Source organism: Aquarana catesbeiana, linkage group LG02 (genome assembly GCF_042186555.1).
Source record: "Aquarana catesbeiana isolate 2022-GZ linkage group LG02, ASM4218655v1, whole genome shotgun sequence".
NCBI classification, from domain to species: Eukaryota; Metazoa; Chordata; class Amphibia; order Anura; family Ranidae; genus Aquarana; species Aquarana catesbeiana.
The window spans coordinates 700,245,866-700,270,111 of record NC_133325.1 but is presented as its reverse complement, the minus strand read 5'-3'; the positions used below and the strand labels follow the sequence as shown (position 1 = coordinate 700,270,111).

Here is a 24,246-nt window from a genome sequence, read left to right as displayed (position 1 = left end):
TCAAAGCATGGCACCACTCCAGCCCCTATCAAGGAACTCTATATTAACCTGTGGACTGAAAGCCAGCCCTGCTGATCAATATTGTGTGTCTTGTTTCTGTGTGCTAGTTGCTGTATGTTCTACATCTAATTCCGTGTGCTACTTGCTGTGTGTTCTACATCTGATTCCAGTTACCGATCTTGGTTCCTGACTATCCTTTGTTGTCACAATCTGCTGCTTCCTTTCTACCTCCCTGTAGACTACTGTGAGCCTGAGCTGGGAGGCCCTAGGGGTCGCGACCTGGAGCCAGACTGCAGCTAAATCCATCCCCACCACTAGGGGCCTCTGGTGAACACCCGCTGGCTCTTAGATTCCACGCCCTGGGAAATCATGCTCTAGCTCCCAGTGTCACCTTTGTTGGTGCTACAGAGTACCTGCTCTCCTGTATCACCTAGAGCTCCATCTGCAGCAGTCAGCCGTAGGGTCCACTACCTTGCGGTGCACTCCAGACCCCAACGGGGTGCATCTGTCACCTGGACTCAGTTTGATCAGCCATGGACCCGGGTGATGTGCCGTTAGCCGCAGATGATCCATTGCAGGGCATAGTCTGCAGACTTGAGACCCAGGAATCGAATCAGACTCAGGTGATGCTATTCCTCCAGGATCTGGCTACCCGCTTTGAGCAGCTTCAGGCCTCCTTGTGAACCCCGAGTCTGCAACCTCAAGTACAATCAGCGGTTGCACCCATTTCGGTCCCAGACACACATTCACTACAACTGCCAGCTCCGTCCCTTTTCTTTGGGGATTCCAAGGCCTGCAGGGGGTTCCTCAGCCAATGCACCATTCATTTTGAGCTCCAGCCTCAAAACTTCCTGTCTGATCGGGCAAAGGTAGCCTATATTATTTCCCTCCTCTTCGGTGAAGCTTTAGCCTGGCCTGCTCCCCTGTGGGAAAAGAATGATCATGTGGTTTCCAGCCTGTCCCACTTCTTGAAGCTCTTTCAAAACAAGCTCTTTCAAAACATCTTTAGTGGCCAATGCCCTTTTATTTCTTTGCCAAGAATCTTCTTCAGTGGGACAATATGCCCTTCAGTTTCATCCTCACAGCTGAGTTGTGCTAGAACAATGAGGCCCTGGCAATCTTTTTACATGGCCTCTCTGACCGAATGAAAGATGAATTAGCGGGAACAGCCATCCCCGCCGGGGATTGCTAATTTCCTTGTGTAAGCAGTGTAATTTCCTTGTGTAAGCAGATCAACATTTGTTTTCAGGTAAGGTCCCTAGAATAAAGACGCCAGCACTCCCTGGGCTCTAGTCCGTCTGAGCTCCTCTCCCTTCGTCCCGTGGAGCATCTTCTGCCTGCTAAGGAACCTATGCAGCTAGGCCGGACCAGGCTAACCACCGAAGAACGTGCTAGGCGCAGAACTCTGGGCTTGTGTCTCTATTGTGGGGGCAAGGGTCATTTTGACTCCTGCTTGCTTCGAAAACGCTCGGGTCTAATACATCTGGAAGGTGGAGTATTAGACCCAGAAACATCACCTTCTTGTCTTCTTCTTCCGGTGTTCTTTCATGTAGGCGCTTCCCCTCAATCAATAATTGCATATCTGTATTCCGGGGCTGCTAGCAATTTTATGGATTGGAGAACTGCTTCTTCCATGAAGCTTACCCTTTCGCCCCTTACTACGCCACTGGTAGTCTCAGCAATTGATGGCACTGTTCTCCCAGGGGGCCCTATGCGCTTCCTGACTCTACCTATTAAGATGTCTGTAGGGATACTCCACCGGGAGTGGATATCTTTCCTCATTCTACCCAAGGCCTCTACCCCCATTGTATTGACTCCTGACTATCCTTTGTTGTCGCAATGTGCTGCTTCCTCTCTACCTCCCTGTAGTCTACCGTGAACGTGAGCTGGGAGGTCTTAGGGGTTGCGACCTGCAGCTAAATCCATCCCCATTATTAGGGGCCTCTGGTGACCACCCACTGGCTCTTAGATTCCACGCCCTGGGAAATCTCATGCTCTAGCTCCCAGTGTCATCCATGTTGGTATTACAGAGTACCTGCTCTCCTACCTTGCCCCCTACCCGGAACTGTTGAATCACGTATATATAGTAAAACTGCTATAGGGCGGACCTGAAGCAGTTTAAATGGGGCTTCCCCTGCACTGCAATGGTTAAATGCTTGTTTTTGTCTACAGGAACAAAAAACTGTTTTACTTACCTTATCCGTAGTTTCTGCAGGCTTTCTCCCAGTTACATGATAAGTCCCCCGAAGCTCTTTCTCTCCTTCCCTCCTTCAGCACTCTGACATCATCACATACAATGCAGGTCCAGCAGTTCTGCATTGTAAATGGGGAAAAGTGCCATGTGCAGGCAGAGCGGGGGATGAGGTAAAACTGTTTTAGATTAAAACAAGCCCCACTGCAAGGCCACTTTGCATTTTACCAAGAGTTTTTATCAAACTTACCAGAGTACTATCTGAACTTCTAGCTTGGGACACAGTTGGATATGGAACACCTTGGACTACTTTACCTTGCCCTAGAATGTGATAAAAGATATATTTCTCAAAATACAAAGATTATGGTCAATAAAATATATCATCTAACCTAACAAGCTAAGAGAGATCTATTGTTTAGGGAGGGGTCTATTGTTGCTGTCTACTGAAAGGTCTATTGATGCTTTCTTGTTACCATTAACAAATTCCATATAAATTCCTTAGCACCACAAAATGATACTTGGCTCTGTATTCTCTAAAAGGGGCAGTATTGGGAGGTCAGTTAGGGATGGAACCAAGGGGCACTGCTCAGAGGTGGGTAGGGGCAGAGACAAGGGGTAACTTGGAAGGGGGGGGGGAGTACCTGCACCTATTCTCTGAGAAAAAAAGCCATATATATATATATATATATATATATATATATATATATATATATATAAATATATTATACACTATATTGTCATGATATTTATTTAAACGCACATGAACTTTAATGGCATCTTAGTCTTAGTCCGTAGGGTTCAATACTGAGTTTGCCCACCCTTTGCAGCTATAACAGCTTCAACTCTTCTGGGAAGGCTGTCCACAAGGTTTAGGAGTGTGTCTGTGGGAATGTTTGACCATTCTTCCAGAAGCGCATTTGTGAGGTCAGGCACTGATGTGGACGAGAAGGCCTGGCTCTCAGTCTCCACTCTAATTCATCCTAAAGATGTTCTATCGGGTTGAAGTCAGGGCTCTGTGCAGGCCAGTCAAGTTCCTCCACCCCAAACTCACTCATCCATGTCTTTTTGGACTTTGTTCGTGTACTGGTGCGCAGTCATGTTGGAACAGGAAGGGGGAACCCTACGGACTAAGACTAAGATGCCATTAAAGTTCAAGTGCGTTTAAAGGCAGGCTTCCCATTACTTTTGGTAATGGAGTTTATATCTACATATACTGGGCTTGGGGAAGAAGGTTAGGTTATTGTAAAAAGATTTTTTAAATAACCCTCCTATTTAGCTTTTAAATCAGTTTTAGCCTAAAATGTATATTTGCTTATTGTGTAAAATTACTAATTGTCAAAATTTTTAGTTGGAAAATAATGGTGCAGAGCCACTTCAAGAGAGGATTTTAGGTTTCCTTGCGTTTTTTTTTCTGAGAAACAATACACGTACCTGCCAAATTTTGTTTAGAAATTTTGATAGGACTTTAAGGGGTTGTAAACCCTCAAGGTTTTTCACCTTAATGCATTCTGTGCATTAAGGTGAAAAACCTTTTGTAGTGCTGCAGCCCACCAGAAGCCCCCCTTTTACTTACCTGAACCCGATCGTTCCAGTGACGGGGACGAGCAGAGCAGCTCCAGCCGCTGTCTCAGGTCCTCATTGGCTGGATTGATAGCAGCAGGAGCATTGGCTCCTGCTGCTGTCAATCAACGCCAGTGAGACAGGAGACGGGGGGGCAGGACCGAGTTTTGCTGTCTGTGTCAATGGGCACAGCAGCAGGACTCGGGAGCATGCCCGCACAAATGCCCCCAGGGAATGCAGGTCTCCGTGGGGGCACTCGAGAAGAGGAGGAGCCAGGAGCGCCAATGGGGGACCCCAGAAGAGGAGGATTGGGGACCCTCTGTGCAAAACCCTTGTACAGAGGAGGTGAGTATGACATATTTGTTTTTAAAAAAAAAAAAAAACAAACCTTTACAACCCCTTTAATTGATGAGCAGAGTGTAATTTTCTGGCACCTGTCCAACAATATTCCATACCTGTCGCTGATAGAATGTTGTCCATTGTGCAGTCTAGAGTAGGATTACCATTATTTAGTGCACATTTAAATATCCCTTCAAATTTCCTCTTCCCAAATTCTTCTAGCGGTGAAACAACATAAACTCTGTAGAAAGAAGAATCAATATGAATCAATATCAATCATAAACAAGAAAATGCTTACAGTGAACCGGTGCTTTCTACATGCAGGGCCAATTTCTGTCTATTAAAAAGCTAAATAATACTAGAACTAGAGCCTTTCCTACAGATGTTATGAAAGTATTCTGCTAAGAGTCCATTCACATGTCTGCTATTACAAGTAGAGGCTTTTATTGCAGTGCAGTCTCTGTGCATTGTGGTGCATGTTTGACATTTTTCTGATGCACTTTGTGTGCCTTTTTTGGAGTTAGGCTACCTCATATATTAAATGCAAATACAATGTATCTAAAAGGTGCCAGATTTACTAAGGGATATGTGTATGCCCCAAAGAGGTGATCATCTACCTACAAGCATATTGCACGTTAATGGATTTTTTAAGCACCCATACATACCTCCCAACTTTTTGAGATGGGAACGAGGGACACCTATTAGCAAAATATGTAGGCATAGGACACAACCCTGCCACGCCCCTTAAAGGAGAATTATATTTTAAAAAAGTGATTAGTAAACCCACAAGTGCTTTTTTTACTACTACTATTCCTTTATATTGGCTTTTGAAATTTACAAATGCAGCAATTTAGAAATTGGATGAAAGGTTTAGCACTGGGACACACATTTTGAAAGATAAATAGTGCATTTTATATACAATTATATAGATCAGACCAAAATGAGGGGCAAATGAGGAGGAAAGAGGGACAGAGGAACTTTGTTCCAAATCAGGGACAGTCCCTCAAAATCAGTTGGGAGCTATGCCCATGATGCCCATGGAAGTGTTCACACAGGCTAAAGTATATATACTGTACATACAGGTAGATTATACAAATAAATGTGGCTTGCTATAAAAAGTATTATCCAGAGTCCAATTTTATGCCAGCTAAGCTGTAACGTGCCTTAAATAAAAACATTTTATGAAATGTTTTTGGTATGTCGGAACAGCATACAGACGAGCGGGTTTCCCGATAGGAAATGGTTCCGTTGGAAAAATTTAGAACATGTTCACTATCTAAGTCCATCAGAATTTTCGACAGAAAAAGTCAGATGGAGCATACACACAGTCGGAAAATACGATGAAAAGCTCCCATCGGACTTTTTCTGACGGATATTCTGCTCGTGTATACGCGGCATTAGAGTTAAATGGGATAATTCCACAATCGGTTTCAACCAAAGTGAACAAAAAAAGTTTTTGTCACTTCTAATGGGAACAAACAAATTTCAAATTGTTGAATTCACTCCCGGCCAAGAGAAATTGTAAGTAGCCCCCCTAACCACCCCCCTAAGATGAAGGAGGGGTCTACACATGCTGCTGCAAAGATGCTTTGCAAAAATGATCCCACCATCCTGTATGATTCAAGTGCAATACACACGGTTGCGGTGTGGCAGTGTGTATTTTTAGGGGTTAAAACAGGCAGTGAAGAGGTGACATTATCTCCTCACTGCCTGTCAAACTTCCTCTGAAAAGTGTTCCACCATGGATCACTCTTCAAAGGGCAACACTTGTATAAACAAACCCTAAAGCATTTGTTTGTGACATAAAGTATTGAGTGGGCATCACAATTGTTTTGAAATATAAAGTTAGTTCAAGATCAGTAAAAAAATGCATCTGAGATGGTAAAATATTTTAGCAAACGTCTTGCTCCTAGGTACAGTATCTCACTTGCCTTCTGCTAGAAAACCATAAATATTTCTTTAGACTGTGAGACAATCTCATAACTCTGAGTCATAAGGAACCCGACAGACACAAAACCACAGCGATGTGTGTCATACATTGAAGAAAGCAAAGCTTGCCCATATTCTGTCTCTGCATATGTAAAGATCATGGTTGTCCTTATGGTGACATTTAGCTTGTATCTGAGGTGCAGGTAGTGGAAAACAAAATGACGCACAAAATTTAAACCAAAGAAAAAGCCAGTGTCAATGTATGTGAGCAGATGAGTAATGAAAAGTCCAAAAACTCCTAATTAAAACAAAGTATGCTGCTTCTAAAACCTTATATATTGTACAAATACAGTATGTAAGGCAAGCATGTATAGGTGCATATATTTCTACAAGCAGTGGAAAATCAAAACATTTTTGTTATCTGCACATAGAATTTTCTTTTGCACTAGAGGGAGTAATCTCTAGTTAACACGGGGCCTGGGGCTATACGCCTTCTGTTCTTCCTTTGATTGATAAAGCAAACTTTTTCTGTTGTTGTTATATAAGCACTCCATGTTGTGGAAATTGTGTATTGTTTAAAATCTTCATTGTCATTCTTCTACTATTTGTGAAAACCTACAGGCTGGGTTCACACATATGCGCATTGGATGCGGGCTTCCCTGCATCCAATGCGCATGACAGGAGAGAGTGACTGGCTCTCAACAGAGCCATTCACACAGCTCCGGGGACTGCATTTTAAAAGGGTCCTGTGCGTCTTTGGTTCAGATTCAAGTGCAAATTCAGGCTAAAATAAGGACCTGATTCACCCCTGAATCAGTGAACAGGGACGCACCGGACCCCATGCTGTGAATGGCGACCCAGGATATGTGAACCCGGCCTCAATAAACATGTTGAAACAGAATTGTCTTGTAAAGTCCAGTTGAACTTTCAGTTTAAATCATCTAAATTTATTCCAGATCAGTAAAAACAAAAGGTGTGCAAAATCTTAAGCCTCGTAAACACGTTCGGATTATCCAAGGGGAATTGTGTGATGACAGGCTGTTGGCGGAAAATCCAACCGTTTGTAAGCTCCATCGGACAATTGTTGTCAGATTTTCCGCGGAAAAATGTTGGATAGCAGGTTTTAAAATTTTCCGCGGACAAATGTCTGTTGTCAGATTTTCCGAGCGTGTGTACACAAGTCCGTCGGACAAAAGTTCAAAGTACAAACATGCATGCTCGGAAGCAAGGACGAACCAGAAGCGGTCGGTCTTGTAAACTAGCGTTCGTAATGGAGAATTAACATTCGTGACGTGGCAAATTATAAAATCTCGAAATGCAGAGCACAATTCTCTTCTTCTTTAATGGGATAATAATGAAGCTGCTTTGCTGGTGATACTGATGGAGTTATTGCAAACAAATTTTCAAAGGCTTTTTTTTCCTAGTGATATCAAGAATTATATTATTATGCTTTTTTTTTTTGGGCAGGTTACCACAACACCGTTATCCCGTAGTTTTAAGGTAAAAAATACAACTATGTTGGTGTTCCTTTTTTAAATGTAACTGCCTACTCCCAAACTGTCATTTGAAGTAAAACACAGAGCCAAGTATTTTTCTACACAATTTTTTTATTGTGCATTAAAAAAAGAAAACAAATAAAATTAGACATGTTATCTGCCAATAGAACTTAACCAAAAAGTGCATTCTATGCATCCAAAAATATAGAAAATATACCAAATCAAATCATTATTCAACCCAAAAAATAATGTCAAAGCAATAACTCCAAGGCCAATAATAAATAACATGTTATCTCCTCCAATTCCCCAACATGTCTGGTTGATGAACAGCCATTCAGAAACGAACTGAAAAGCGCCAAATGAAAAGCGCAAAATGAAAAGCACGAAATGAAAAGCGTGAATCAACACTCATTAAGCTTCTACTAACACGAAATTAGCAGAAGGAGCCCAAAGGGTGGGGCTAAAGAGCTGAAAAACCACGTAGTACATCACTACGTTCATGATTGTTGGATAACAATTGTGTGCTGTGTGTATGCAAGACAAGTTTGGGCCAACGCCCTTCGGACAAAAGTCCATGGTTTTGTTGGCCAACAATCCGATCGTGTGTACGAGGCTTAACAGTTCATTTTCTTTAGAAAGCAGCCACAACTTAGATAGAAAAGTCTGTCCCCTCACACAATGCAGTAAAGAATGACCCTTGCTATCTGTGCAGAAGTAATGGCCTCTCTGCAGAAGTCTGACACAACTCCTGACAAGACATATAGCTCTGCAATCAGGGACTGTTACGCTCCCTGCTGATTGGAGAGCTCTAACAGGGGGGTGTTTTAGACCTCTAGCTCTCAGTGGGGAAACCCGCTGACAGCTGATGAGTAATAGGTTGTTAACCGCTTCCAGTCCGCCCCGCGTACATTTACTGTGGCAGGGTGGCAAGAGGGCACAAAATCACATACCCTGACCTGATTTCGTGCACGCGGTTTAGGGGGCATACGCTCGCCACCGATGCGCCACTCCCGCTGTGATTGGAGCCAATTAGCGCGTCAAGCTGCCACCATGGCTGTCGCGACGTGCTGATGGTTCACAGGAGAGACAAAACAGCGGTATGCCAATGTAAACAAAGCACACCACTGCTCTGTCAGGCTGGGTTCACACTGGTCCGACAAACGCTCCGACATTGGGAGCTCATGTCGCATGATGTGTGAAATTCAATGTTTCCCTATGGGAGCCGTCTTAACTGGTCTGACACAAGTTGGTCCGACTTTGAAAATGCTCCCTGTACTACTTTGGTTCGACTTTGATCCTACTTCAGCCCATTGACTATCATTGAAGTAGGATCAAAGTCGGATCCTTGTCCTAACCATCCGACTTTGGCATCCGACATTGTGTTATTTTCTGCCCCCTGCTGTAGCCCCTCCCATTGTGTGTTAGTTTTGATTGGTCAAAGGACAAGCGTACTATCTGAAAAGTCGGATCAAAGTAGTATCCTGTTCATGAAAGTTGGATGGATGTAGGACCAATGTAGGACCAATGTAGGACTGATGTCGCAGAGCAAAATAGGATGAAAGTCGTACTACTGTCGTGTAATATAATGTAAACCCAGCCTTAGGGAGGAAAAGAGAGAGATCGTGTTTCAACTAAGCTGAATGACAATCTCTTTTTTCCTCCAGTGAATCCTCTCCCCCCACCTCCCAGGGAACACATTTAACCCCTTGATCACCCCTGTAGTTAACCCCTTCCCTGCCAGTGTCATTTATACAGGGATCAGTGCATTTATTTAAGCACTGATGTTTTGGTGTCATTGGTCCCCAAAAAGTGTCACTTAGGGTCAGATTCGTCCGCTGCAATGCCGAAGTCCCGTTAAAAATCGCAGATTGCCGCCATTACCAGTAAAAACAAAAAATAAATGTCCCTAAATCAATACCTTATTTTGTATACGCTATAACCTTTGCGCAAACCAATCAATATACGCTTATTGGGATTTTTTTTACCAAAAATATGTAGGAGAATAAATATTGGCCTAAATTGATGAAGAAATTAATTTTCTTACATTTTTTTGTGGGGGGGATATGAATTATAGCAAAAAAGTAAAAAAAAATTTTTTTTTCAAAATTGTCAGTCTTTTTTTGTTTAAAGCTCAAAAAAAAAAAAAAACTGCAGTGATCAAATACCACCAAAAGAAAGCTCTATTTGTGGGAAAAAAAAGGACATCAATTTTATTTGGGTACAACGTGACACGACCGCGCAATTGTCAGTTAAAGCGACGCAGTGCCGTATCATAAAAAAATGGCTTGGCCAGATAGTGGGTAAAACCTTCCTTGGCTGAAGTGGTTAAGGACATTAGTGGTTAAGGAAGTGACTAGCCCATTCCTAACAACCTGATATTCTTCACACAGAATTCGAATTGGTCGATCATTTTTCAACCAATTCAAAATGTCCTAAAAATATGGAATTCGTTAGAAAAAGAAAAAACAAAACAAAATGAAACGAATTTCAACAAAATTCGTTACTATATAATTCAGAGATTCGGATACATCGGAGTTTCGGAATAACCAAAAATTTGCCCGAATTTATATTCGAACCGAAAGGAATTGCACATGTCTAATTTAAACTGGAAGTGCAGTTAAGCTTTAAAGGCAACTCCAACATATTGGACTTGACTTGCTAAAGACAAATAGGCTATTCATTTTTCAAGTTAATACCCTTTCATGACTAAGCCTATTTTTGAAATTTGGTGTTTACAAGTTAAAATCCGTATTTTTTGCTAGAAAATTACTTAGAGTTCCCAAACATTATATATATTTTTTTAGTAGAGAATCTATAGAATAAAATGGCGATTGTTGCAATATTTTTTATCACACGGTATTTGTGCAGCGGTGTTTTAAACGCAAATTTTTGGAAAAGGGACACTTTCATGAATTTTAAAAAATCCAAACAGTAAAGTTACCCCAATTTTTTTGTATAATGTGAAAGATGATGTTACGCCGAGTAAATAGATACCAAACATGTCACCCTTTATAATTGCACGCACTCGTGGAATGGCGACAAACTATGGTAGCTATGAATTTCCATAGGCGACGCTTTAAAAAATTTTTACGGTTACCAGGTTTGAGTTACAGAGGAGGTCTAGGGCTAGAATTATTGCTCTCGCTCTGACGATCGCGGCGATACCTCACATATGTGATTTGAACACCGTTTACATATGCGGGCGGGACTTCCATATGCGTTTTCTTCGCTGCGCGAGCTCGCGGGGACAGGGGCACTTTAAAAAAATTTTTTTTTATTATTTATTTTTTTACTTTATAAATTGTGTTTTAAAAAATTTTTTTTTTTTTTTTACTTTTATTGCTGTCACAAGGAATGTAAACATCCCTTGTGACAGTAATAGGTGGTGACAGGTACTCTTTATGGAGGGATGGGGGGTCTAAAAGACCCCCCATCCGTCCTTTACACTTCAAAGTATTCAGATCACCGAAAACGGCGATTCTGAATACTGTGTACTTTTTTAAATTCTGCGCCATTGGCAGCCAAGTAAACGGGAAGTGACGTCATGACGTCGCTTCCGCGTTTACAACGAGAAGGCTGGAACGAAGCCTCCCACAGCTTCGTTCCAGCCCACCCCCAGCTGCCGAAGGTACCCGATTGGACACCGGGCCTCCCGATCGCACGGGAGGCCCGGTAACAGCGGCGGGAGGCGGCGGGAGGCGGCGGGAGGGGGGTGTCCCCTCCCGCTCCTCCGGTATAACAACCGAGCGGCTTTTAGCCGCATCGGTTGTTATACTCGGGTAGCCGATCGCCCGCTGTAAACAACGGTACCGGGATGATGCCTGCAGCTGCGGGCATCATCCCGGTATAACCCCGGAAAGCCGAGTACGCATATCTGCGTACGGTCGGCGGGAAGGGGTTAAGTTAAAAGCAACCCTGTCACTTTATACACATACATACAAATGCAAACACATGTAGGACGCACTTGTGTATGTAAACATCGATTGCCCAATACATATTGGGTATCATCGTGCACACCAGCATGAGATAAATAATTCTCGGTCCTTTATTTACAGTTAACTCCAAACTGATGAACTGTAGAGACATTATGTTTTGTCAATTAATAATTTGAGGTTCCATACATTCTTGCCTTCACAGACACACACAGATTTGAGCTTAGCCTATTTGGTATCCATTTACTCGACACGATTTAATTTACAAAAAAAGGCATTATATTGTGTGTGTCTGCACCAAAATTAATTTACTGAAATATAGATCTAAAAAAAACAGATATGAAAATATCATGTGAGGAAAAAACATTGCAACTTCCATCTTTTTATTTTACAAGGCCACTGTTTCCAAAAATAGTTAACATTTTGGGGTATTTAAGTAATTTTATAGATAAAAATGCAGATTTTGAAATGTGTGCAAACAATTACAATATTGCTCTGGAGGCAAAATGGTTAATGATGGTGTCATTACAACATTTAGGGTAAGGCCACTTTCGCACTAAGGCGCTTTTCAGGTCTTTTAGCGCTAAAAATAGTGCCTACAAAGCGCCTGTAAAGCACCTCTCCTGTCACTCCTTTGTGAAAGCACTCACTGGAGCGGTGCGCTTGCGGAACGTTAGAAAATGTCCTGCAAGCCGCATCCTTGGGGCGGTGGAGGAGCGGTGTATACACATTGAAATATATGGGCATCACTGCCGAAGCGCCTGCAAAGCACTACACGGGCTCTGTTAACCCCTTCTTTGGACGCTAGCGCCCCGCTAGCGTCCAAAGAAAAAAAACGACGGTTAAGCGCCGCCTGCCGACGCCCTCACTGCATTAGTGTGAAAGTAGCCTAATATCTGAATTTCAAAAGGTGTTTGTTAAACACAAAGTGAATTTATAAGCTCTCTGGCTATTGAGGCTATTGAGGAATATAGTGAATAAAAGTGTTTTGTACAAGGAATTTAGCTTTAAGGAACTGTAGTAACAATAGTAATACAAATTCGTTTGGAATAAACATTCTTTTGGGTAGCCATCTACTTCCAGACACACAGAAAAAAAATGTTTTCGATGAAGCAAAGTGGGAGGGCTGGAGAAATTAGGAGAGGAAGCTGATGACGGCAATCTCCCAAGATACATCTGCAAGACAGCCAACCTGGCATAAGTTGATATATCTCTGGGACCTAACCAAAGTCAAGGGTGCATTCTGTGATTCTTACTAACCCCAGGCATCAACTACTCTACTGGGATATATAAGATTTCTGTTTCAATTCCCTTTTAGTTTCATAATGTGAAACATTAAAACTCTTTATATTGTTTAGGATTATCTGAGCATAATTTCAATTACGGTACTTTGTTGTAATTTTTAAAGTTTTCAGGAGATACGTTTGAAATGTAAATTCAAAGTTATTTTGTCATTTTAAAGCGGAACAAAACTCTCTCAATCGAGATTAAAGTAGAACTACGGGGCAAAACTTTTTTTTTCATTATGGATAGAGTAAGGAATTAACTGTTGGTTAATTTTTTTATGCCATCTGTGCCCCTTTGGGGAGATTTACCTTCACTTCCTGTCCCATAGCCAAAACAGGAAGTGAGGGGAAATCCCTGCAAATAAGGGAATCCCTTGGGGACCCCCGGGCCACCAGAACAAGTTTTCACCTCTATTACTTTTCTGGAGACAGCCCAATTTGAGGTTTTATTTTACTTTAATTCTCAATGATAATGGTAAACAGGACAAATAGAAAAGATGCATCTTCCTAATTGGGGCACAGACAGCAATAAACTGACAAGTGTTCTAATCCGTATCCACTCAATCTAAAACCAAGAAAAAAGTTTTGCCTTTAGTTATACTTGAACTATTTCTAATCCTTATCTAATCCTTATCTAATCCTTATCTAATCCTTATCTAATCCTTATCCTTAATCTAATGCTGCTAACGTAAGTTAATAGGTAGGAAGGTATATTATATTTATTTGTTTTAAACTTTTTTTCTTCTTCAGTTGATTTCTGATTTCTGGCCTAGGCCAAAATGAAGATGTACATTCCACAAATCTTCATGGGCAATTTTTTTTTCTTTCAACTGGAGGAGGGGCTTTCTCAGCTAAGCACACCCTTCTGCCTGCATGCTGGAGCTAAAGGCAGATGGATTCCAGGAAGTAAATGCTATATGAATCATCTCCACTTACGAAGATGGCTGCAACTTGAAATGCTAGGAGGGTTTTTTCAAAGTGATTTCACAACAAAATAAAACATAGACACATGGATGGCTGGATAGGGCCCTTTGCTTTGAATATTGAAAATTAATTAAATGGTATTTTCAGTTTGTGGTGCTCAGATACAGTTTAGTTCTGCTTTCCGTTTAATTTTTGCAGCTGACTAGGATAGCAACATATATTTTAATGGCTTTTGAACAGTGTAAATGTCAAGAATTGTATATCAATAGCACTTACCCTTTCTCTGAATTTTCCTTGTACTGCATCACACTCTGTCCAAAGAGGGACTTTTGTCTCGCATCAAAACGCCAAGTCTTCCCTGTGTCAATATTGAAACATCCAGAAGGGACCAGAACTGCAAAATTTATAAGAATAGATAGTTCAAGAATGTCTCTATGCACTTGAATTCATATGGCTTGTTTCCACTTGCTCAGAGGTCCCTAATTTAGGAACATTTAAAGGAAACTTGTAAATACAAAAACAATATGTAGCTGTGCTGCCTAAATGCTTGCACTACTTAAATAATATAAATATTAAACAGTCATCAATCCCCATTCCATGATAGTAATTGCCACATCATAATGTGAATAAAAAATGCCAAAAATTATTATAACTTTAGTGTTTCTTCGCCTTTTTTCAGTCAAGGCACCCTTTAAAATTGTGGACAGTCTCAAGGCACCCTATTCTAAAATGTCAAAAACTCTAATAGTTTTACATAATGCGGCAGCACGGACACACATAGGACACCCAGTGTTAGATGTGATTTATTCTTCCAAAGCAAATATACTTTTGCACACTAGTATCGACTAGTATTCCAGTGTTTCTCCTCTCCCTCAGTTTCTCTTCATCACTCAGCTAATGTAACCCCAGTGTTGACGGAAAGGCCAGGGGAGGGTCAAACAAAGATGCTGTGCAGGCAATAAAAAAACCCTTCTTTTCAACACTTATAATATCACTGGTTGTTAGGATGCCTGTGCTGGAAGGTTGAAATAGTGCAGAATAAAAACCTGCGGATTTGTGTAACTAAAAGGCAGGTTTGATCCACCTGCTGACTTGTATACATTTTTGGGCAATTCTTAGACATTTTGCCAAGGCACCCCTGTGCTCTAATAGTGCATCTTCAAGGAGTATTCGTGGAATCCACTCAGTGCTCCACCACACACTATGCAGTGCCTCGCCACCTAGTGAAGAGCACGCTCAACTTGTTATTGGACCCATAAATTATAGGTCAATCTTGCATATACAAAAATACCCTTGATACAATCTCGCACACCAGGTAATGATCCTCCACTTGAATCCTCCTTAATGATGTAACTTTCTTAGAAGGGGTAACTCAACATAGCTCTCAAGAAAGAGGGAATAGTCACCAATAGTGTAGTATGTTTGTTAACATAGATAAGTACACCAACCCAGCTTCCAGTAATGTACTCACATTGATTATGTAAAAAACTAGCATAAAAGGCTATGAAGCATAGACATAAACGAGCAGTAGCTCACAATAGATTCCAACACTCATGCTGCTTGGCTCTGCCTCCACGCGTTACGCCACCCTCCCACGTGGCTTCGTCAGGAAGGAAACTTGTACTGCAGGAAATATTTGGAATACCATTCCTGGCCTCTTTCTGAAAAGTTCACTTCCGTGGTTGTTAACAGCTGAACAAATGGCTGCATATTTTGTAAACCAGAATCAGATTTCCTCATCTATATCAATGTTCTATGTCAGTTACTCACAATTTTAGGAGAAGAGGTTAGCAATGGCAGCTTTGACATCACCAAGTACAAGATTCCTAATGAATGTAGAAACCCATGAAAATTGTAAATACAGGAACTATAATAACAGGTTTGTCCGGCCCTGAGAGTTAGCTTTGACTAGAGTGCAAAAATCAAAGCAGGTAATTTGCTCTGCAGTTCATCCATTCCAAACATATCTTACATTTTTTTTAATTAATGCAAGGCATTCTGTGACTGGAGGAGGTGTGGATAAATGTCAAAATCTCTCCTCCTCCATTAAAAACAATGCAGGACATTTTTGAAAATGAGCTGCGGAGTGAGTGACCTGCTTTGATCTGTGTACTCCAGTCAGAACTGTAAGTTTTAGCGCCGATCTTACCGTACAAGGGGAATGAAAGTAACAGTATTACTTAACACAGCAGCTACAGCCCTTTGCACACACTACATTAACGTGGTTGTAAAACTAGAAGTTTTTTTTATCCTAATGCATTCTCTACATTAAGGTAAAAATGTATGTGCTCTGCTCTCCCCCCCAGCCCCCCTTATCACCTGAGCCTGATCGTGATCCAGCGCTTTGCATGAGAGCAGTGTCTCTCTCTGCTCTTTCTCTCCTAATAGGCTCAGAGACAGCAGCAAGAGCCATTGGTTTCTGCTGCTGTCAATCACAGCCTGTAAGAAGGGAGAGGGGTGGGGCCGAGCCATGTACTGCGTGTCAAGCAGCTTGCTGTAGGGGCATTCAGCAGGGGGTTGGAGCCAGGAGCGCTGGCAGGGGACTCCATAAGAGGAGGATCGGGGCTGCTCTGTGCAAAACTATTGCATTATTGCAGGTAAGTATCACATGTTTGTTATTTAAAAAAATTTAAACTGTAGGTTTACAATCACTTTACTTTTCATTTACTGTTACAATGTAAATGGCCAAAAACATTTTCTGTTGAAACTTCAGCTTCAAAAGCTAAGTTCCCCTGTTTTCAGAGCATTGCACCCGCGATCAGTAGATCTTATGTGTAGTGTCAGGCTCCTGCAGACACAGTGTCCAGCTTTGTGCCCATACCTCCATACAGGCTTTCAGTTATAAAGCTAGAAGAATTGTGAATGAACTACAATGACGCTCATCAGTGCCCTCGCAGGTCATTATGAACTGCAAGCCATCTGCCACAGTGGCAGACTGGGCTTGCAGTTTTTTAATTCACAAATTTCTGTGAATTAATGGTGCAGCTCAGCAGGCAAAGCCCTGCACAGCCGCGCCAATTTTGAAATGTGGCAGCAGGTACGGGGAGAGGATCCCCTGCCTGCTGTCAAGGGGAGGGGGGATTGGGGTTTAGGTGGGGAAGAGGTGGAGCATGTTACATGCTAAATATGGGTGTAGCATGTAACATGCTCCAAAGGATAAATCTATCTTTTAAGTGAAAGCACTTATTGACATTTTTGTTTGTTCTTGCAGCTCAGTGCTTCTGAACTCCTGCAGCCTCGTTGCTGCCATTTTCTGTCTACATACATGCACTCCAGAGATGGTTGTTTGACATTTCTCATGATGGGTTTCCTGATGGAGACAACAGTGAACCATGCCAGTGTAATGTGTGCTGGCACGTTCACTTGTAGTTTCCACTAGAAGAGTTTGTGACAGAATGATAACACAGAAGCACAATTAGGGGACAGGACAAAGTGTTGCCAACCTGCAATAGGCAGGTTCTGAAAAGGACCTTAAAGTGGATTTCCAGCTTATACCTAACAAGCCATTAAATTGTCCCTGCCCCACTTTTAACACATATGCTAACTATGTAATGCAAAAAGTGTAGCACTACCCTGTACAGGCATACCCCACTTTTAAGTACACAATGGGGTTTATTTACTAAAGCTGGAAAGTGCAAAATCAGGGTCACTTCTGCATAGAAACCAATGAGCTTCCAGGTTTTATTACCAAAGCTTAAATGAACAAGCTGGGGTTAGAAGCTCATTGGTTTCTATGCAGAAGTGAGACTGATTTTGCACTTTCCAGCTTTAGTAAATAAACCCCATTGTGTACTTAAAAGTGGGGTATGCCTGTAAATAAATTGATGAGACTCTTGTGAATAATGGTGGGACCCTCCTACTTATAAGTGAACCAAAAAACGTTAAAAGACCACCATAAAGGGACAAGTAAGTGTCATTCATATTAAACACATAAAATATAGTATAGTGCAATAGACAATAATTTAAAAAAACACTATAAATTCCAATATACCACACTATGAAATGAAAACGTGAATAAAACACAAATGGATAGAACTGAAATTTTCAAGGATGTGGATACCCTCTGTAGGGTATGTGCTTAGACCAGTGCACTTATGAATAGTGATGAAAACCCCTAAGGGTATATGTTAAAATGTCTGGTGCGCAATATGATATTTTAGAAACTTCCAGCATACATTGTCCGTATTTAATAAAGTTCTTAATTGCATTCCTCTCCCGTGATCAACTATGTGTTCTTAAATAGCAACACCTCTTGATAGTCTCCACCAGTAACACTATGCGTTCACCTCTCCAATTGACCTACATAGAATAGGTTCCAAAAACCTTTCCCCACCAGGGTCTTATCCACTGGTTTTAAAACTATCCAAATTTACCAACAACTCTCCTCCAACCAAGGATCTTCAGTATTGCAGCCCCAGCTTTCCAGTCTATCAGCCTCCAGCTTTTCTGGGTTCAGATGTTAACTAACCTAACTAACCTGTGTAAGAAAGATATATATACTTACCTATTTTCAGGCCACTTCACTCTGGTCGTGTGATCTTTCTTGTGTCAGCCAGGGCCAGCTGCAGTGGAGAGGAGAGAGAGCTCCAACAATGGCTAGTAAAGCCGGGAGTAGTGACATCATCCATAGGCTTCAATTTCCCATCCGCTGTCGGTGTACCATCCTCTCCCCTGCAATCGCGGTAGCTGGCATGGAGTACTGGATGATTTTACCGGACTGGAATGGCCTGAAAGTATACAGTATTCATCTTTCTTACACAGGTTAGTTAGCATAGGTGTTAGGATGGGGGAGGGAACCTTTTTAAGGCTAGTTAGGTGTAAGCTGGAATTCCACTTTAATGACAGGGACACCAGGTGTTATTTTATAGAAAGTTCAGATTTTGAAAGACTTAAACATTTCTTTTGAAATGACAAACATATTAAAGCCGATGTAAGATTTTAGTGACAGCTACTTTAAACATTTTATACATTTGTCAATAAAAGACACCTTGTCTTCACAATTTTGTGAAGTGCAGTCGGTGTTTAGAGTAACAGGTACCTACCACAAGAGGTTGCTGCAAGAACCATCAGGAAGCTGAGAGCCCCATGTTGTTCCATAGCAACTGGCTGGGGAGCACTGCACTTGCTGCATAATGTACTTGCTGTATTTTTAAACTGAGCAGTATACTAACTGGTTCTTACAAGCAAAACTAATTTCTACTGCTTCATCAAGCACCCATATTCAACATACTGTATATATTGCACGAGAAATCTTTGAAAGTTGAACTGAGCCTGAAACAAATAAACATTCCTGGGGTATTTGTGATGCAATAGTTTTTTAAATTTTCAATAGAATACAATCATATGGTACTGGTACACAAGTGCAACAAGTATATATGAACAATGTTGGACAAAAAGAAACTTAAGGGTCAAAAGAAAATTTTGTTTACAAAGCAACTTAAAAACAGTACCAGATAGTCAGCCATTATATAACATTTGGGGGCCCCTGGTCCCCGGGGCATGACCAGTCCAGAACCACAGGCCATCAGCTACAGAGAGCAGCTGCAGTCAGTGTTTCTCTCCTTCTTCATGCTTAGCCAACATCTGGCTACATATATTTATTTTATTGTGTTTGCATTATTCACGTGATGTGTATTTGAGATCACAAGTTTTTGTGTTATGTTGACAATTTCAAGGGAAAGCACAACACAGATTTTTTTTCTCATCAGATTTATTACCTTGTATTTAGATATAAGTGAATGCAGTCTCCCCATCATTATATTTATTCAAGGTTTGAGTTCACTTCACTGAGCACAGATTTTCACAATATTTACTTCCCAATAGTTTGAATTGGACCTTTAGAAGGTCAGACGACTTCATATTCAAGAGCTCGTAATTGGAGCGGGGAGGGGGGGGGACCTGGTCCCAAATAATTTGGTCAATATCAGTGGCAGCTGGTGCTAAATATTTCGGGGGGCGATGGTAAACTAACGGCCTTAGGCTCTAATCATGTGCTTCAAATTAAAAAAAAACCTAGTTGGAATCCATGCGTCCAGGACCCTGCATAGAGATTAGGGACCGGGTGCAGGGATTAGGGGGACGACGCCCCTGCGCCCCGTATGGACGGGCCGCAGCTGGTTAATATACTAAACACTTCCATACAGAACTGGTGAACCACAGGGCTCACCAGTTAATAAGGGCTCATCACAGTAAATAAGTCACTTGATGGAATTGGACCTTTAGAAGGTCAGGCGGCTTCATCTTCAAGAGCGCATATTTGGGACAGGGGTGGAGGGGACCTGGTCCCAAGTAATTTGGTCAGCATACTGAACACTTCCATACAGAACTGGTGAACCACAGGGCTCGTCCACTATCTATGATAAAAATAATCCCCCTCTGTCCACATCCTCGGAAACACAGGAGTGAGTGCAAGGATATAGTATGCAATTTTAACACGCATCATATACCACTATGTGACCAGTTTGCAATTAAATTTGGTCGGTAATATTTGATATAAGCTAGATTTAATGTTGGCTTGTCCTCTATGTCCATGATGTGAAAGAGATGTTGGGACACTGGTGCATATGATGTTGAGATGCCCTAAGCTGATTAGATACTGGACATGTGTATTGGACACTATTTATAATGTGTTTAGAGTTAATATTCCGATGGAACCCAAGATATGTGTTTTGGGGTGGCTGGATAGAGAAGCATTTACTTCTCTGATTTGTATTTGTATTTGTCTGCTTTTTATAGCAAGAAAATTTATAGCGCAGAAATGGATCTCCATGGCTCCCCCAACCCACTCTCTATGGGTAAAAACAGTGAACAAAGTCTTACAAAGAGAATATATTGTTTATCACCATAGGGCTTGTCCAGATACATTTACAAATTTCTGGTACAATTGGCTGGCCATGCTAGGATTTACTCTGGTACAGTTAGTTAGGGATAGGCTGATAGGGTGAAGCACATACGGAGGTATTTTTGTTGCATTTTTTTTGGTAGATAATATTGTGGGTAGTGCCCTAGTAGTTGAGTGATTAAAGCTAGTGGAAATTGATGCATGGAAAGTATGGGATTGTTACAGATATAAATAGGAGTGAAAGGATATACTGCACTTGGAAAATCGAACAATTAATTAATGAGTAAAGGGAATTCTGAGAAAAATGTGGAGAATCTCTCAGACATTTGGAAAGTCTTAAATAAATGGTGTATTTAAATAATGGATAAAAACACTTAGCCATGGGGTGTATATAATATAATTTAAGATGTTTGAAGGGAATAGGTTTCAAGAGGGTGAATGGAGTCTATGTTTGTTGATAAATAAATATGTATATATTGTAAGCTATAAAAAAAATGGAAAACGAGTCAAAAGTTTGGGCAATATGAATTATGTGTATGTTTTGTGAAAATAGAAAAAAAAAGTAAAGTTTAATAAATATGATATCATTTCAATATTGGCTTGGATATGAGACAAGTCTTAGTGATTTTAGAGGCCCATTACTGTGTGTAGATCAGTAATTTCTGTGTTGATGTCTATAGATGTTTGTAAATCATGGCGATTAGACCTAGAAGTGGGAAAGTGATACCAGAATCCTGGTTTTGTAAATGTCTTGATCATGCACATAAAAGTGAATCCAAGATACCAGTGCTCACCACACTCTTTAAACTCCTGTGCACCACTTCTAATATGAAGTAAAGATGTGCCCTCACCGTAACTATATCACCTATAGGCACAATAGGTTAAAAGAGCATTCTCCCACTCTTTTGCGGTTAATCTGGTCAGAACACCTCTGGGTCTGCATCCACTCAATGGTGTTCTGGTGAGTTAACACTCTGCTCCACAACTTTTAATGATCTGCATGATAAGCTCAGATCCACAAAGGAGCTACTATAGTGTAGTACTTTTAAACCTTCATTCATTTATTAAAAATGACACTCATATTTTGACAAGTTCAAATTACCATCGCCGTCTGTTCGGCTCCAAACCACCATGCCGTTTGGAAGCGAACAGACGAGTGGCCATACATTGATTAAGTCCTGAATCAGTCCTGTACCTCACAGCAGCTGATGGGAGAGGGGAACCCGTAAGCGCTGCAGGGGGGGTGAGGGGGAGCCAGGAGAACACACAGGGGGCCTGGGGCAGCAGGACCTGGATAGGAGGGGTGACAGGGTGGCATATAGAAAAGCTGATCCCCTCCATTTTTCTCCTGCAGCCTCTGAATGCCTGTGGGAAGGAGAGTAGAGGAAGCAGGTTTTCAGTGGCTGCAGGAGGAAAATGGAGGGCATTGGTTCCTCTATATGCCGCCACCCCTCCTATCCAGGTGTGCAGGGAACACGCATGTGCCCTCTGGAGCATTGGGCGGGGTCGAAATTGCGACCCCTATAGGTACACCCCTGAATCAGAACATTTCAGTGCCAGGAAGTTTCTGATCTTTTTGCTTTGTCGGGAAAGGTTTAACTCTGTTAGCTGCAATCAACTTATGTCTTTTACATAGCTGAAAATCAACTTAGGCACCTCTCAGAGCCGGGGCCCTGAAGCTTGTTCGAATTTATTAGGCAGACAGGAAGGCAGGATTGTAAGTGAAAGCTATCAGGAGTTTACCTAGGGACTGCAAACACTCATAGTATTTAAATGTATACCAGACCTGCATGGTATGCTTTAGAATAGGATTGAAAAAAAAGGTCGGCCCATAGGATTAACCCATGGGGGGCTGTGTATATGGATAAGATCACATTCTATGGCTTCTGGCACCACACCTTGGCAGCATTCAGGAATTTAGTTAAGCTGAATAGTCTGATAAAATTTGGTTAGAAGTAGAACTATAGGCAAAAATGTTTTTTTCATTTTGTATAGAGCAAGGGACGGTTATAAACCCTATGAGATTTTTTTGTCATCTGTGTCCCATTGCAGGGATTTTCCTTCACTTCCTGACCTATAGCCAAACAGGATGTGAGAAGAAACCCCTGCAAATTAAGGGAATTCCTTGAGGACCCCCAAGTCACAAGAACTAGTGTCCCCAATGGAAGATTTCCCCTCTATTACTTTTCTGGGGACAACCCTCCCATTTGTAAACATGACAAATAGAGAGGGTGAATCTCCTTAACCAATGTTGCGTACTCCTTGTCGCGCACATTTACTGTGGCACAATGGCACTGCTGTGAGAAATCCCGTACCTGTAAGGGGTGTGCTTTTGCCGCCAGGGGGCGCACCCGCGACAATCGGATTTGTTTCAGAACCGATCAATCTTCAAATCCAGGCCAATGATTTATGGCCTGGACCTGCTGATCAATTCTGGCGAATTAAATCCTTCCCCTGCCTGTAAGTGTAAACACAGGCAGGGGAAGTGATGTCATCTCCCCTCGTGGAACTCTTTTCGTTCTAGAGAGAGGAGAGAGAACATCTCACAGTAAGTTGCACCAACACTACACTAACACCAGTACACGTAGGTACACTTGTCACCCCCCGATCACCCCCCGATTGCCCCCTGGTTAACCCCATGATGGAATTGGCGCATGTGGCACCACGCAATCTAATCGCAGGGGCTTACCCCAGTGGCTTGTAGATTCCCGTCTTAGGCTGGGGGAGAGAGCCTGCTTGAGATGTAATAATTTGCTCACTGTGAAGTGGAGGGATAATAAGAATGTTTTTGTTCTGTACTCCCTTCACGCAGACACGACGGTCCAAATTCAAACGGCAACTGGTGTTGTGGAGAAACCCCTCTGTGTCCACGAATACAACCTTAATATGGGAGGGGTGGACCTCAACGACCAGTTGAAGGCACCGTACTTAATTGCCCGTAAGGTCAGATGCTGGTACAAAAAAGTGTCTGTATACTTATTCCAATTGGCTCTGCTAAAAGCTTATGTGCTATACAAAGCTTCAGGACAAACTGGATCCTTCCTTAAATTCCAGGAAGAGATCATCACAGCCCTTTTGTTTCCAGACGGTGCTGTGGCCCAACTTCTCAATGTAAATGCAGTGAGCCGGCTGCAAGGGAGGCATTTTCTGTATGTCCTCCCTGGTACCCCTACCAATCGATCACCCCAAAGAAGATATTGTGTCTGTAGCAAGAGCAGATTGAGGCGTGATAACCGCTATTGTTGTCCCTCCTGTCCTGACCAACCTGGTCTCTGCATCGGAGAATGTTTTGAATGCTACCACACACTAGTGGAGTATTAGCGTGGGGTACAGCACTGCACAGACTAGGACACACTTTTACAGGGTCTCCAAAGATGTCATCGCATTTTTAGAGACCCAAACCTGGAACTGATCCGTTACAGTTACAAATATCTCTCTATTTTTCTCTCTCTATTGTTATGCTCTGTTTTACTGTATTTTTTAACTGCAATGTTTTATTGTTACTATGTTTTATCATGTTTGCTTTTCAGGTATGTAATTCTTTTATACTTTACTGTTTACTGTGTTTTATCGTTAACCACTATTTTATTTTCAGGTACGCCATTCAGCTGCAGCACTGATTTATCCATCTTGACAGCAACAGCGTTTGCTCTCACGATACATAAATCAGCGACTCCAGCACTGTAGGAGGTAATTTCACCACCACAGTTAAAAAAAAAACGGTGTATGCACATCATTAGAAGTGGGT

General features: G+C 41.8%; 1 protein-coding gene across 1 annotated transcript in view; it reads right to left on the bottom strand.

Moving 5' to 3' along the window:
• ITGAE (integrin subunit alpha E) overlaps positions 1 to 24,246 on the bottom strand; it is a gene marked incomplete in the record, with an annotated part of 127,303 nt that overhangs the window by 96,034 nt on the left and 7,023 nt on the right. The window contains 3 exon segments of the mRNA XM_073616887.1: positions 2,442 to 2,512; positions 4,207 to 4,331; positions 13,934 to 14,051. Coding sequence (XP_073472988.1) covers positions 2,442 to 2,512; positions 4,207 to 4,331; positions 13,934 to 14,051 — 314 coding nt within the window.